Source organism: Bombina bombina, chromosome 1, assembly GCF_027579735.1.
Source record: "Bombina bombina isolate aBomBom1 chromosome 1, aBomBom1.pri, whole genome shotgun sequence".
NCBI lineage: Eukaryota > Metazoa > Chordata > Amphibia > Anura > Bombinatoridae > Bombina > Bombina bombina.
Window position 1 is genome coordinate 308,700,636 of NC_069499.1, and position 14,986 is coordinate 308,715,621.

Genomic DNA, 14,986 nt, shown 5'->3' on the forward strand with positions numbered 1-14,986 from the left:
TTTTTCTTTACATTAAAAAAATACTACATTAGAACACTACCCTCCGGCATGACGTATTTGTAGTTATAACTAAATATAAGCAGTTGTGCGGTTTAGCCACAAAAAGTATTGTGCATTACAGTATTTGCCCATCACAGATATGATTACTAGGGATGAGGAAATATTTGGAGATCGGTGTTTATTAGTGAAACAAACTTTGAAAAATGGCTGCTGTCTGCATCATTCGGCTCATTTTAAATAAATGTAAATTAAAAGTGTAATATATATATATATATATATATATATTTTGTCCATGCCCCCTAGGGAAAGGGGGTCTCACCTGTAAGTGTGGGATAGATAGGCCAAGATATCTGGATTTGCAGATATTTGTGTGCACTTTTTACTAACAAATTCCAAATATTTGCACATCCCTAATGATTACCAAGTTATAAAAAACAAATCATATACAAGCGGCAATAAATGAGTAAACCGCATGCACAACACTGAGGATTGACTGATGGTTTTCAGGATAGATTATAATCTCTCATTAAAGGTGGTGTCCCAGTCCCATATTTGCTGTGGGAAAAGTATAAGAACACATGTTGTGCAAAGCCATCAAAATTACTGAAGCAGTCTTAATTTATTTTGATAAACCAATGTGCCGGCTACGTTACTAACGGTGTAAAGTACAGTTAATCACAGTTAATTTGGTTTGAAGGACAGGTAACTTTCTTGTATTTTTAAAGAATTGTAAGGATACGAACAAAATCAATACTAAAATCAGATTCACCTTCCACTGATTACAATTCCTAAAAGCAGTTATACAAGCTAATCACAATACTATTGGATAAAAAAAGGAGACTGGAGAATTCCATGTTAAAAAGAGAACATTATTAATGGAATCAAAAATATGTTAATGCTTAATATGATTTTAAGCACTTAATATTTTAGCAAGGAGCTTTTGTATTCAACAAGCATTACACTGAAATATAGAATATTAAAGTCTTGGGTAAAAAACTTGGTGACAACAAAATTCTCCACGTGACTAGGTTCTGTTTTTATTTAATGAAAGCTTAAAAAAGGGAGAAAATGAAATAACTGTCATGAACTCAACAGTACATAAACAGTACAAGCCAGAGCTTGTGACACTGCAGTCATCTATTAGAAACATTTTATTATAATAAGAACAGCATCAGTCACTGACAAAACAACATTAGATAGCCTTGACTGGCTCACCCCAATAAAGATATTATAATACAAATAATTTAGGTAAGTAGATCTATCTATGCTACTGGCATACCCTCTGAAAACATAGTTATAATTTTGGAGCAAAGGCTAATAGTAGTCACCCAGAAAGCTTGACCCTCCCATTAAGAAAAGTCAATCCGTGGAAACATTTTAATGTTCAAATAATTTTATTATCTGTGCAAAAGGAGAGTCCTAAATACCACGTCTTCATAACCAATGGAAGACAATGAAAAAATCTGAAAGCATAAAAACGGACATCAAAACAAGAGCAATAATACTGGATCAAGGATGTCTGCATCTTAAAACAAAGTGCAGCTAAATATTTTTTGATCATTTAGGCATTTTACCCTTAAACATTTGTAATTGCACATAGTTAGAGTCTAATACTGACCCAGGTGGACTGTCTCAGATAGTCTGAAAAGCATATAGAACATTCTAAAAATAAGATATGATCTTGAACTGTAAATATTTTATGGGATTACAGAATATCAATCCAGTCTTGCAGTCAAATGCCCTTTACTGAAGGCAGTGCTAGATAAGAATGCAAACCCTACTCTTGACTTTATAATAGAAAGGTTCCTTTGGGAATGCATGTATCTTTATTTGATACTAATTTATACTTGAATAAAAAGCTGTATCAAATGAAATTGTTACATAGCTTATTGGGGAGTAGCAGTCACATAGTGATCATCCATAAAAAAATATCAGTATAGGGCCTAATGTTTACACACTGGCTTCCTGTCCCTTCATATATCAGCAGTATGGAAATGCACAAAGTGTATTTCCAAGTATCACAAATGAAGAAGAGAGGATATAAGAGAAAGTAACAAATCAATATATCTATAAAGTATGACGTTTACATAAGAAAGATATCCAGGCTCTCTACTCTAGTGTGGTTTGGTATGTGCAGTGGTATTTAGTACTTGTTTATAAAACAGCAGGTTACCTAATGTAAACCCTATTCAGTGCCTGCCAGCAATAGTGTCTTAAAGCCCACTTTGGCACTTTTAAATAACTCCATTTTATTTAATCTGTGTTAAAACAAGTATATCATAGTAAGGCTTTGAAAGTAGTATAAAGAAATAATAGGTCCTTAAGGGATACGGCTAACTGAGGTTTGTCCTGTTCAGATAATAAAAGGACCAGCAACATACTGTCCTGCTGCCCTTCCAGCACCGAGAGGGTTAAATGCTAAAATGTTGCAAAAGATAACGGATTACTGGTTTATTAACATCTGGCTTACTGAGCCCTTCACCAGTTGGTCAATTTGTTCCTGATTAAAGTAAACAGCATCGCTGTTTGAAGCTCTTCTTGCTTTTGCCACTTTTCTTGCCGTTCTTATCCTTGTTCTCAGACATTTTCTTTGTTCGGATTTCCCTCATCAGGTCAAAAAACACCTAAAATAAAACAGAAAATCAGGCTCATAATTTGTATGGGACTTCCTGAAACAACAATGTTCATTACATACAAATACAGATCAACAGAACAGTTGAAACATGAGATGATACGGACTGGTTTCTAATAAATATTTTATACTATTACACAAGCAGATTTTTCAGATTTTAGCAAACAGACCCCTCCTACTACCCATTTTGTAATTTAAGAAGTATATAGTAGAGGACTGCATGCACAACAAGAGAAATTTTAAAGGACATTAGCACCTTTTGAACCCTTGTGTGAGAGTAGGACTTGGTCAATCATCCCAGATGAGGGGCAGCACAGGTTTTTCCATATGCAATGATGTCCCCACTGGCCTTGAATGTGGACAGACAGGTTCCCTGGCTGTAAACATTGTCTGCTGCCAGCTATATTAATGGGGCCATTTTAGTCAACCTTTTGCTTTGTTTCATGTAAAAAGAGCATTTAAAAAAGAGCATTTAAAAAAGAGCATTTAAAAAAATTTCAGGCTGAGCAACAACACATGTCCATTCTGGTGGCTTCTGTGGTTGACCTATTGTAGACTACTGTTATTAATATATAACAAAAAGTGCATAAATATTTTCTATTAAGAACTGTGGATAAAGCCTCTATAATTATTGTTAGTTAGGAGCAGGGGTATATATTTGTTAAAGCAAAATGAAGCAGAGGTCAAAATAAAGAGATTATTTGTAGTAGAAGATGCCTGCCTTGGTGAATGATGTCTGGTACCAGACTTCAGTATATACATAAAAAGCTCACCTTATCTACATTTGCTCTGGTTTTGGCAGAGGTCTCCACATACTGTACACCCCACTCCTCTGCTTTACCCCTAGCTTCATCCACAGGGACTTGTCTTCTGTCTTCCAAATCAGACTTATTCCCAACGACGAGTAAAGGTATTTTATCCTCTTCTGCCTTCACACGGAGGATCTGCTCTCTAGAAGAAAGACAGCCACATTTATAATATAATTTGAAAAAGCAAAAATATAAAAAGCAACAATTGAAATGGTAACGTATACTAAACTAAAGCTTTAGCATGATTTAGTGCCTCTGACTTAAGCGGTGCTGTGTTTTATATATTACCTAATTTTCTGACCAACTCCTACATAAACATACAACATTTAATCACCTCTAATATGGGATATGTCCAAGTCTATTTCATTAATCTGCGTTATAACATATATAAAGTGGCGATTCATTCTTATATAAATTAAATATCTTGTTAGTTGTTCCTTCTGCTAATTTATCAATTACAAAACAAAAATTATATTTAAAGGGCAGTAAGTATCTTATTTTTACAAGACATTTCTGTTATCTTGCAATAGACCACATATCCGCCAAGTGATTTTTAAAACAAACAATTTAAAATCTTGTTTGCTGCATTTGCTTTCAATAGCTAAACTACACTCACCACTTTCTTTTTTTTTTGGTGAGCAGTTAATCTGGGGTCTTAAAGGGATAGTAAACCACAAAATGTTCTTTTATGATTCAGATAGATCATACAATTTTTTTTTTTAAATCTTTTATTTATAATCCAAGACATTATCAATCAACAAAAAAGTAGTAATATAAACAGTATAACATAATCAGAAAATGATAATAAGTTCATCCACATAGTACTATATTCATTAATACATATAGATATATTTATGCTGATCAACACATTAATATAACATAGTCAATTTATTCTCGACAATGCTTGGAGTTTTTATTTTTTCACACTTCCCCCCCTCGTTCCCCCTCCCCCCCATGCAGAAGAGCAACACAGCTGCTTCATAGCTGAGAGAAAAAAAAAAAAAAAATGGGTATAACTGTCACCTTCTTCCTCCTGGTTCTCTACCAGTTTCCTAATAGAACTATTTCTGTATTCCTGAAAGGAAAAATTATATGATCTATTTCTGCGACAGGAAAGATTTTTAAAAAGACTGCCCATTTATCAAAGAACCGTTTAATGTCCTGTTCATTATTTATATCCGCACCTCTCTGTTCTAAGATACACTGCTTTTTCATGCAGTTTTTAATTTCGGAGATGCTTGGTATTGCGCGACTTTTCCACTTTTTACAAATGAAATATCTGGTGGCAAGAATAGTAGAGATTATTATTCTTTCATTATTTTGTCTGCCAAGATCATTCTTGAGACAGAGTATTATCTGATATAATGTCAAAGAAACATGGTCTATCTTTAATACCTTCTTTAGCCAGTATTCAACCCTAGTCCAGAGATTTTTAATCTTTGGACAGTGCCAAAACATATGTAGGAGATCAGCTGCCTGATGTGAACATTTAGGACATTTATTGAACCCCACATTAGCGCATTTGAAGCCTCTCTCAGGAGTGAAGTATGCCCCATGAAGGAGCTTAACATGGGCCTCTCTCCAGGTTGCAGATAGTGTCACCTGAGCAATTTTTTTAATTGACCATTGTATAGTTTTTGACTCAATATTATTCTGAGGGATTAATTTATTCCAATAAGAGGCCAGTTTTACCAATACCGGTGCCCCTTTGTTTGTACAGAGAAGATGGTAACACGGAGCAATTGACATATGACCATTTTTTATTAGGATAAGCCAGTCCTCTAGTTTGCCTAGCCCCCATTCCCAGCCTGCTTTTTTAACTAAGTCTTGAACAAAATGTCTTAGTTGGAGATATGCAAAAAAGTCTTTGTTAGACAAATCAAAGTCCCTTTTTAATTCCTGAAATGTTTTAATACATTTCCTTCCTCTATCTATCACTTGATATACCTTTGTTAATCCGGAAGTATGCCACTTTCTAAAGACCTCTGAATATAGGCCAGCTTGGAAAGTAGGGTTACCTAATATAGGCAAAAGACAAGAAGCCCTATTATTAATTGAGAGAAGAGTTACTATTTTGTGCCACGCCTTAAGTGGGTTGAGAATTGTTTTAAATCTTTTGATTTCTGCTGGAATTTCTTTAGGTAGTAAATGTAGTAGCGCAGATAAGGAATACGGATAGCAGATATTGGTCTCAAGATAATTGTTCAAGACATAATTGTTGGATGAAATCCAATCTGCTACAACTCGAGCAAGAGAGGAAAGATTATACATTCTTATATCCGGTAAAGCTAAGCCTCCATTTTCTTTTGGTACCGAAAGTTTCATAAGAGAGATCTTTGACCTCTTATTCTGCCATAGAAACTGGGTAAGTGAGGTATTAATTGCACGTATATCCTTTCCTAGAAGGATTATTGGTGTGTTTTGAAGTACATATAATAGTTTCGGCAAAAGAGCCATTTTAAAAAGAGCGATCCTTCCAGAAAGCGATAGTGGAAGATTTCGCCAAATCAAAAGCTTTTCCTTAATCGTTTTCACTACTGGGGGGACATTTAGAGCATAAAGATCCGCACTCCTTGTTGGAATATTAATCCCTAGATATTTAAAAGAATCTGTTACTTGATGAAAAGGGGTTTTTAATATAGAGGTATTGTTTTTCCTGAGCCATAATATCTCTGATTTTGTCGTATTTACTTTATATCCAGAGAATGAACCGAATTGTTCTAATATCTGAAAAAGTTTTGGTAAATTCAATTTAGTATTGGCCAGATAAAGCAGCAAGTCATCTGCGTATAAACCAATTTTTATTTCAGAGTTACAAATTTTTATGCCATCCAAGTGGTGTCGGATTTTAATTGCCAAAGGTTCAATAGAGACATTGAATAAAAGTGGGGAGAGAGGACAACCCTGTCTTGTCCCTCTACCCAAGAGAATAGGAGGGGAGATGTTGTTATTCACTATTAATCTTGTAGATGGTTGTTTATATAAATTCTCAATAAATTCAAGGAAATTACCTCCGATTCCGAATTGCCTTAGTGATGTTTTAATATGTTCGTAAAATATTGAATCGAAGGCTTTTTCAGCATCTAGAGAAATAATGGCAAGATCAGGTATATCCTCCCCCCCACTATTTGAGCTAGACAGAACCTCAAAGTATTCCGTCACTAACAAAGTTTCTCTAATTTTTGCAGCCGAGTTACGATTATTTAAAAAGCCTGATTGATCAGTATGAATGATTTCTGAGAGGATCCCTTGAAGTCTAGATGCTAAAATTGCAGTTAGAATTTTATAATCTGAATTTAGCAGAGCAATCGGTCTGTAAGATTCCTTACACTCAGGGTCTTTTCCACCTTTTAATATCAAAGTTGTATAAGAATTAGAGAATGAAGAAGGAATCAATTTACCATTAATGAAAAAACTATTAAAAAGCGTACAAAGATGTGGAGTAGCTTCGCTAATCAGAATCTTATAAAATTCACTAGGAAGGCCATCTGGGCCTGCTGCCTTATTTAGGGAAAGCTCAGATATTATTTTCTCTATTTCTTCTATGGAGATAGGAGCATTAAGACTGTTAGCCATTTCTGATGTAACTGTAGGATATGTGATATCCCTCCAGAAATCAGCGGATTTCTGTGTATCACTTGTTTTAAATGAATATAGTTCTTGATAGTATTCTTGGAATGCCTCCAGAATATCATCAGTTTTTACAAGCTGTATCCCTTTATTGTGTAATTTATCTATGATTGGTTGTTTTTTCTCATTTCTAATTAGTTTAGCCAACATCTTGCCTGATTTATTTTCATATCTGTATAGCTTAGCCTGCATTTTTAACTCTCTTTGTGTTTCTTGAAATATTACAAAGGTATCCCTTTCGTTTTTTGCTTTGACATATTTTGCCCAATTTAGAGGAGTTTTATCCAGCAGGTATTGGTTGTAGGTATTAGTCAGACGTTGACATGACTCTCTTTCTCTAGACCTAATTTTCTTATGTAAGGCAGTGCTGTATGAAATTATCTCCCCTCTCATTACTGCTTTCGCAGTGTCCCAAAATATTCCAGGGGAGCTTAAATAATCTTTATTAAAATGTACATATTCCTTATACTTATTTATAAGCCAATTCTTGAATTTTATTTCAGACATCAGGTAATAAGGAAAGAAAAAGCGTGATGAAGTAGAATGCAGATGTGAGAGCTGAAACTCGAGAATGATTGGCGCGTGGTCTGAGAGAAGAATTGGCATTATGTCTGATTTTACCTCTCTTGTTAACATACGCTCATCAATTAAAAATATGTCGATCCTAGAAAGCGTCTTATGCGCCTTAGAAAGACAAGTGAAATTCTGGGTAGAAGGATTCTGATGTCTCCAAATATCTCGCAATGCTAAGTTCTGTGTAATTTTTTTGAACATCTTACATTCTAGATTGTCTTTTTTTGTTTCAATTGTTTGACGTCATGTCTTAACCTATCCATTGGGCTCTGTGGTGCCATATTGTAATCTCCACCCATGATTAGGCAGCCTTCCGCGTAAAATAGAAGTTTAGTCTGTAAAGTGTTCCAATATTTTGGATCAAAAACATTGGGGCCATATGTGTTGCACAGTGTATACATCCCTTGAGCGATCTTTATTTTCAATAGAACATACCTCCCTCCTGGATCGGCCTCAAAATGTACCACTTCCGTATTAATTTTTTTCCCTATTAATATTGCTACTCCCTTCTTTCTCTTGACACTAGGTGCAAAATATACTTCTTTTACCCATGCTGTTTTAAGTTTTAAAGATTCTTCTGCAGATAAATGGGTTTCTTGAATGAAACCTATATCAGTCTGAATTTTTCTAAGCTGAGTGAGGATCGCCTTCCTTTTTATAGGGGTAGACATACCACCTACATTCCATGACACTATTTTACATTCCTCATTCTGTATGGCCATTTATGAGTTGGGGGGTAGAGGAGGAGAAAGGGACAGGGAAAAAGAAGAAAAAAAAAAAAAAAAAAAAAAAGTATCTTAAGACTCGCATCCAAAAGAGACATGGTCTTCCTCAAAAAAAAAAAAACTGCATGTTATACCAAGTTGAAGTATTCAGCCATGCTATCATTGAACCGAGGAGTCCAATGAATTATAGAAGCTTTCAGCCAAATGGGCTTCTTCAAAGAAATGAGTAACTTCTCTCACTTTGACCTTTAACTTATAAGGATATATTATGGTTGCCTGATATCCTTTTTGTATTAACCTAGAGCAGACAGGGGCAAGCTCCCTTCTCTTTGCTGCGGTGTCCGCAGAGAAATCCTGAAACATAAGAATTGTAGCATCTCCAGCCTTAACAGGTTGTTGTTTACGATAGTACTGGAATAAAGTAAGTTTATCTTGAAAATTTAATAGTCTAGCTATGACAGGTCTGGGCCTAGTTCTACCTTTATTACCTACACGAGGTGGGCCTAATCTATGCGCTCTCTCCACTGGGATGGGATAAAAGGTGGATGGCATTTTTAAAATTGCAGGCAAAGTTTCTGATACAAAATTAACAAGATTGTCATACTGCTGTTCTTCCGGAAGACCCACAATTCTTATATTGTTTCTTCTAGAGCGGTTTTCTAAGTCCTCTAATCTATTTTGATTTTTTTGTAAATTAGTATTTACAGCTTCAAGATTAGAACTATGTGCTATTGTTAGGTCTTCCAAGTCCGAAACTCTTTGTTCGGCTTCTTGGAGCCTATTAGAAAATTGACAAACCTCCTGTGTCAAGGAGTGAAAATCTTGCTTGATTTCAGCTCTAAGAGCCTCAAATTTAGGGGAGAGCGCATCGGATATACTAGCAACCAGACTATGGATATTGGTTGCTTCTTGTGCCGCTGATATGTTTAACAGAGATGGTTGTACATCCGTGGCAACCTCTTGGTTACCCTTCAATTTCCTATCCCTCTGTCTCGCTGCCATGTTTGGAGAAGGGTTCCTGGGTGAAGTGTGAAGGAATTTGTCCATGTGCCAGAAGAAAACACAGAGCAAAAAAAAAAAAAAGATAAAGATTAAATACACCAAGGTTGTACTACGTGAAGGTTAGTGTGGGGGTTTATAGTGATTCTAAAGTTAAGTTTCGAGAGGACAAGCGATCTCGAATGGACAAGTGAGGATCGGTGTGTGCACAGTGATGATCAAGTGAGGGAAGGGAGGGAAAAAAAAAAAAAAAGAGGGGGGAAGGGGAGGGGGTGGAGTGAGGATTAAACCAGTGCTAGTTTAATTTGTGCATAAGTCCAAACATGGATGCGAGGGCCAGGGGATATTATAAATAAGAGGAGGCGTCACGTTAATTTTACCAGCGGTATTAATAATGTGACCCTTTAGGAATCACCCAATACAAAGCGCATACTACAAACGAGAGTGCCTCTAAAGAAACCAATGTGATTAGCCTAATTGAGTTATATTCAGCAAGGATCTAATACTATTTCAGCAAATGGAACATATATATCTTGCAGACAAATAGATATATACGCACTAGCTTGTCTATACCTTATTTCAACAGGTCTTTTCTTTCTCTCCCTTTTTTTCCTTCCCCTGTATATTATATTGTAGGTATAAATATAGTTTTAATTACCTTTTCTGTTTCCTTTTCTGGGCAATACTTCAGTTCTATTAAACTATTTGTATCATATTTCTAAGGATTGTACTTCAGTAATTTATTTTTTACTGTGACTTGTTGCAATATACTACAGAGATTTATAGGTACAATTCCATTTATCTAAATATAGTAGACTCTATACCAGTTAAGATATCATTCACTTTTTTTTTTGCTACAGTAACAATAAAGTAAGATATATATGAAAAAGATTAGTTCTTAAAGACTTCTAAGAATTGTATTTCATCAGCTCATATCAAGTACCAATATTTAGAATGAAATAGAAGCAATTACTGGTTTTAGGCTTATAGCCTTACAAATGTCTATTTATAGGGAGTTTATGTTAAACTGTGTCCTGTGCTAAAAAAACAAAAAAAAAAAGCATTTTTTCTACAGAAAGGATGGTAATCTGTAATAATTTAATCTTTTCCTTCTGCTCCCTTCCTTTACTATTTAACTTCTTGATCAAAAAAAAGAAGGGTCTTTCCTTCTCCTTTTCTTCTCTACCCCACCCCTCCTCTCCCTCTATGCAGATACAACACAGATTACCAAATCTCACTGGGTTTCAAAATGAGTTCTTTTAAACTGCCACCCTTGCTATTTCAGCTTATATTTACGGATATATAGACCTTTATTTTTCAACCAAGCATATATATAAAAAAAAAGAAAAAAAAGAGAAAAAAAAAAAAGAAAAAAAGGAGGTCCTGTACTAATTTAACACCAGGATTGTTATGCACACTTTAGCCAGAGCCTGAAATAACAGTTTTTCTACCATCATTCTTTTCCTTTCTGCTATCTCTTTCCCCCCTCTTCTCTGTTCAAATCATAGAAATACAAAAGGTTATATGAAGTAGATCCTCCTGTTAAATTAAATTATTTAACCAAATTGGGCTGGTCAATAATATTGCTAAATACCTATTGCCACTTAAAGTAGAAAAAACAATATTATAACATCTTATAGCAGAAATGATTTTCACAGTGCCAAAAACAAACAAACAAAAGAAAAGAAACAACCCCTGGATTGATGATAAGATACTAGACAAGTATTTTAACAGATATAGATGTATTGAGCAAGGCCCAGGCAGAAATATTGAAGAGGTCTAATATTATAAACAATATACAGTTATGTCCTCTTATTTAAGTTTGTCTCAATTTATTCCGGAGGGCCTTGTCAAGCAACGTTCATCTATCCTTCCTCTCCCAACACTCCCCCGACAGTCTCTAACCCCTATATATGAGAATGGATCCGTGCCAAAAATAGGGAGAAAGAGGTAATATAAAAAAGGGAGATGACCGACAGTCAATTTTCCCAACGTTACCCGTTGCTGTCTCCTGGCTTGCCTGTGGTGAACAAACGAAGGGCCTTTCCTCAGTGCGGCCCCCCTCACGCAGCACCGGTGGGAGGGGGATCGCCTGGCCGGACTTCACCCGTATTAAGGAATGTCACCCAGCCACCTCTAATCCAAGCCGGCACTTGAGAGCAAAGGAGTAGCTAACCCAGAAGCAGGAGAGGTGAGAATGACGGTCCGTGCCCCTCACGCAGCACCGGTGGGAGGGAGCACTCGGACCAGGAACAGCCGTTACCAGAGCTTCTCTACCTCTTCCTTTCCTTCTGGCCAATGCAGCATGAGTCAGCCTGGGTCCTCTCAGTCAGGCAGAGAGCTTCGGTTCTGCAGTCAGGTATCGAAGCAAGCAGGGAAAGCCAATCAGTTGCAGGCTTCACAAGCCGGGTGTGTAAAGATAGCGGGCAGTCCTCTGCTCCAGGTTCAGCAGTTTGCCGTTGATTTGGCCACAAGGGAAATGTCAGCCAGGTAAATCTCACAGCATTAGACTAAGCCGCCATCAGCTCCTTTTCAGGTGTAAAATCAGATTGACACGAGTTAGATGATATTTTCCAAAAAAGTCTCTTACTGCAATGTTAAATTTGCAGATAATGTTCTCAAGTTGCTGCTAGCTGCAGCTCAGTGCAATGTTACGGCACTGTTGTGGTTCCAGAAGCGGTGGGTTAACTAAACAAGCCCCCAGGGTCTAAGGGTTTTTAGGCGCAAAGAATTTCGCCAGCAGCTTGATGTGGAGGTAATGCTGAACAGGTGCTTCAGACGACCATACACCTGACAGAGAATATAATTTTAAACAACTTTCTAATTTACTTCTATTATCTAATTTTTTTCATTCTCTTGGTATAATTTGTTGAAGGAGCAGCAATGCACTAATGGTTTCTAACTGAGCACATCAGATCATACAATTTTAAACAAATTTGCAAATTACTTCTATTATCAAATTTGCTTCATTCTCTTGTTATCCATTGCTGAAGGGACAACATTGCACTACTGACAGGAAGCTGAACACCTCTAGTTATCCAATCACAAGAGACAAATGTGTGCAGGCATCAAATAGCAGCAGCTCCCACTAGTGTATGATATGTGCGTATTCATTTTTTAACAACGGATACTAAGAGAGCGAAGCACATTTGAAAACAGAAGTGAATTTAAAAGTGTCTTAAAATCGCATGCTCTATGTGAATCATGCAAGTTTAATTTTGATTTTCCTATCCCTTTAAGTCTGCAGACAATAAGCCTAGTCATGGTAAATGGATTTGCAATTATCTGATAAAACCAAGCAGGATAAGAAGTTAGTGTGCATTTCCAGCTCTGAGAATGAGAAAATCCACAATGTAATGTCCGTTAAATGGTAAATAAGTTTCCTCATACTAGTGCCATTCAGAAACTGGTGGGTTATATACTTCCATGTGCCATCTTGGAGAAGGTAGCAGCTACTAGAAGTCTTCATGGTAAATTCTTTCCTTTTTATTTATAGATCCCTCTACTACCCGTTAGCCTACGTTAATGTATAACATCACTCTTAGTTCAGTATGGAGTGGCAGATACAGGTATCAGGGAATCATGGGCACAATGCTGCTAAACAGTCCACCCAACAAGGCATTGCTCAGGTACTTAAAGATACCTGAATTCAAAGCCCAAAATACACAGTACAGATACACCAGAGATCTCTTAAGAGAGAGCAGCTGAAAAAAAATGGTTCTTCTTGTTTGATCTTTAGAGGTAACTCCAAAAGCATCATTAAATGAATAACCTTCTGGCCTACCAGGGACAAGCCAAACATGAAATTCTACTTCCATTCAGTGTTCTCTATCAAAAAATCAGTCTGAAAAAACTGACTATATTCTCGTGGCCAACAAAACCAGCAACATTTAGTTTACAAAAAATGTAATTTTAAGTGAAAAAGTGCAAATAGACAAATGCTCTAATACACATTTTATTACTGCACTGTTGCATGCATACAACTGTGTTTAACCCCTATAAATACATAGTTAAGTCAGTTCCAGAGCAGCAATGTGCTACTGGGCGCTAAACTAACATCAGAATGTGTGTAACCACCAATAACCTGTTAGCTTCCACAATTGCTCCACTGCTGCTACATAAATAAGTAATAGACGCTTTAGTTAATGCATAAAGACCTTTGGCTGAAAACTGAAATTCTCAAAAAGGGATATTAAACTCAAATATAATTTATGCTTACCTGATAAATTAATTTATTTCATGGTGGTGAGAGTCCACGATCCATTACTCCCAGGAATCACTCTTCCTTACAGCAAGGAGGCGGCAAAGATTCCCAAACCTCAAGAGCTCTATAAAACACATCACACCTCACATGTACCAAAGTCTAATGTATAGCCAAGCAATTTGAGGTAAGACAAAAGAATAAGAACCATAAAAGGAACAGGGAATAAAGTCCCAAAACAAGGACTCACACCATCAGGAAAGAAATTAATTCATCAGGTAAACATAAATTGTTTTCTTTCATACAGGTGTGAGAGTCCATGGATCCATTACTCCTGAGAATGAATACTCAAGCTGTGGATGAGTAATAACAAAGGGAGAGATTTAAAAACGTATTTTTTCATTGAGATATTAAATCTACAACCCCAACAAAAAAATTTTTATGCACTTAAAATAAATAAAAAAAGGCAAAAAATCAAACTGAAACAACTGCCTGAAGTACCTTCTTACCAAATGCTGCTTATGAAGAAGCAAAAACATCAAAATGGTAGAATTTTGTAAAAGTATGCAAATAAAACCAAGTAGCTGTCTTGCCAATCTGGTCAACTGAAGCCTCATTCTTGAAAGACCAAGAAGTGGCAACTGACCTAGTCGAATGAGCAGTAATCCGCTGCGGTGGAGGCTGACCTGCCTCCAAGTAAGCCTTGTGTATCAAAAGTTTCAACCAAGAGGCCAAGGAAACAGCAGGAACTTTCTGATCTTTCCTAGGACCAGAAATGTGAATGAACAAACTAGAAGTTTGTCTAAAGTCCTTAGTAGCATCAATGCCCTAACAACATCTACCATCTCACAAGCATTCTTGGGATTTGGACACAAAGAAGGAACAACAATCTCTCTGCTAAGTTTTCTAAAGAAACAACCTTAGGTACGAAGTGAAAAGAAGTCAGTAAAACTGCCTTATCCTGATGAAAGAGCAGATAACTCAGAAACTCTTCTAGCAGAAGAGATAGCCAAAAGAAATAAGACTTTCCAAGAAAGCAGTTTAATATCCACATTATGCATACGTTCAAAAGGAGGCGCCTGCAAAACCCTTAACAGTAAGCTAAGATTCCATGAGGAGAAATTGGCTTGATTACAGGTTAATACGGACCAGAGCCTGAACAAAACCATGAATATCAGGAAGATTAGCAATCTTCCTATGGAACAAAACTGAAAGAGCATAAATGTGCCCCTTCAGAGAACTGGCAGATAGGCTTTAATCCAGATCATCCTGCAAGAACTGAAAATTCCTAGGAATTCTGAAAGAATGATCCACACACCAAGAAATAAAGGCGTTCCTGACCTTTTTATACCTTCTCCTAGTTACAGGCCTATGAGCCTGAATTAAAGTTTCAGTCACAGAATCAGAGAAACTCCTA

General features: G+C 36.3%; 1 protein-coding gene across 2 annotated transcripts in view; it reads right to left on the minus strand.

Annotated features, from left to right (window-relative positions):
• Positions 1-1,375: 1,375 nt before the first annotated feature.
• RALB (RAS like proto-oncogene B) overlaps positions 1,376-14,986 on the minus strand; it is a 354,005-nt gene continuing 340,394 nt past the window's right edge. For both annotated transcript variants that reach the window (XM_053698085.1, XM_053698086.1), the window contains exons 4-5: positions 3,406-3,583; positions 1,376-2,624 (exon numbers count right to left, since the gene is read on the minus strand). In XM_053698085.1, coding sequence (XP_053554060.1) covers positions 2,505-2,624; positions 3,406-3,583 — 298 coding nt within the window. In that variant the 3' untranslated portion in view covers positions 1,376-2,504. The remainder of the gene's footprint in view (positions 2,625-3,405; positions 3,584-14,986) is intronic.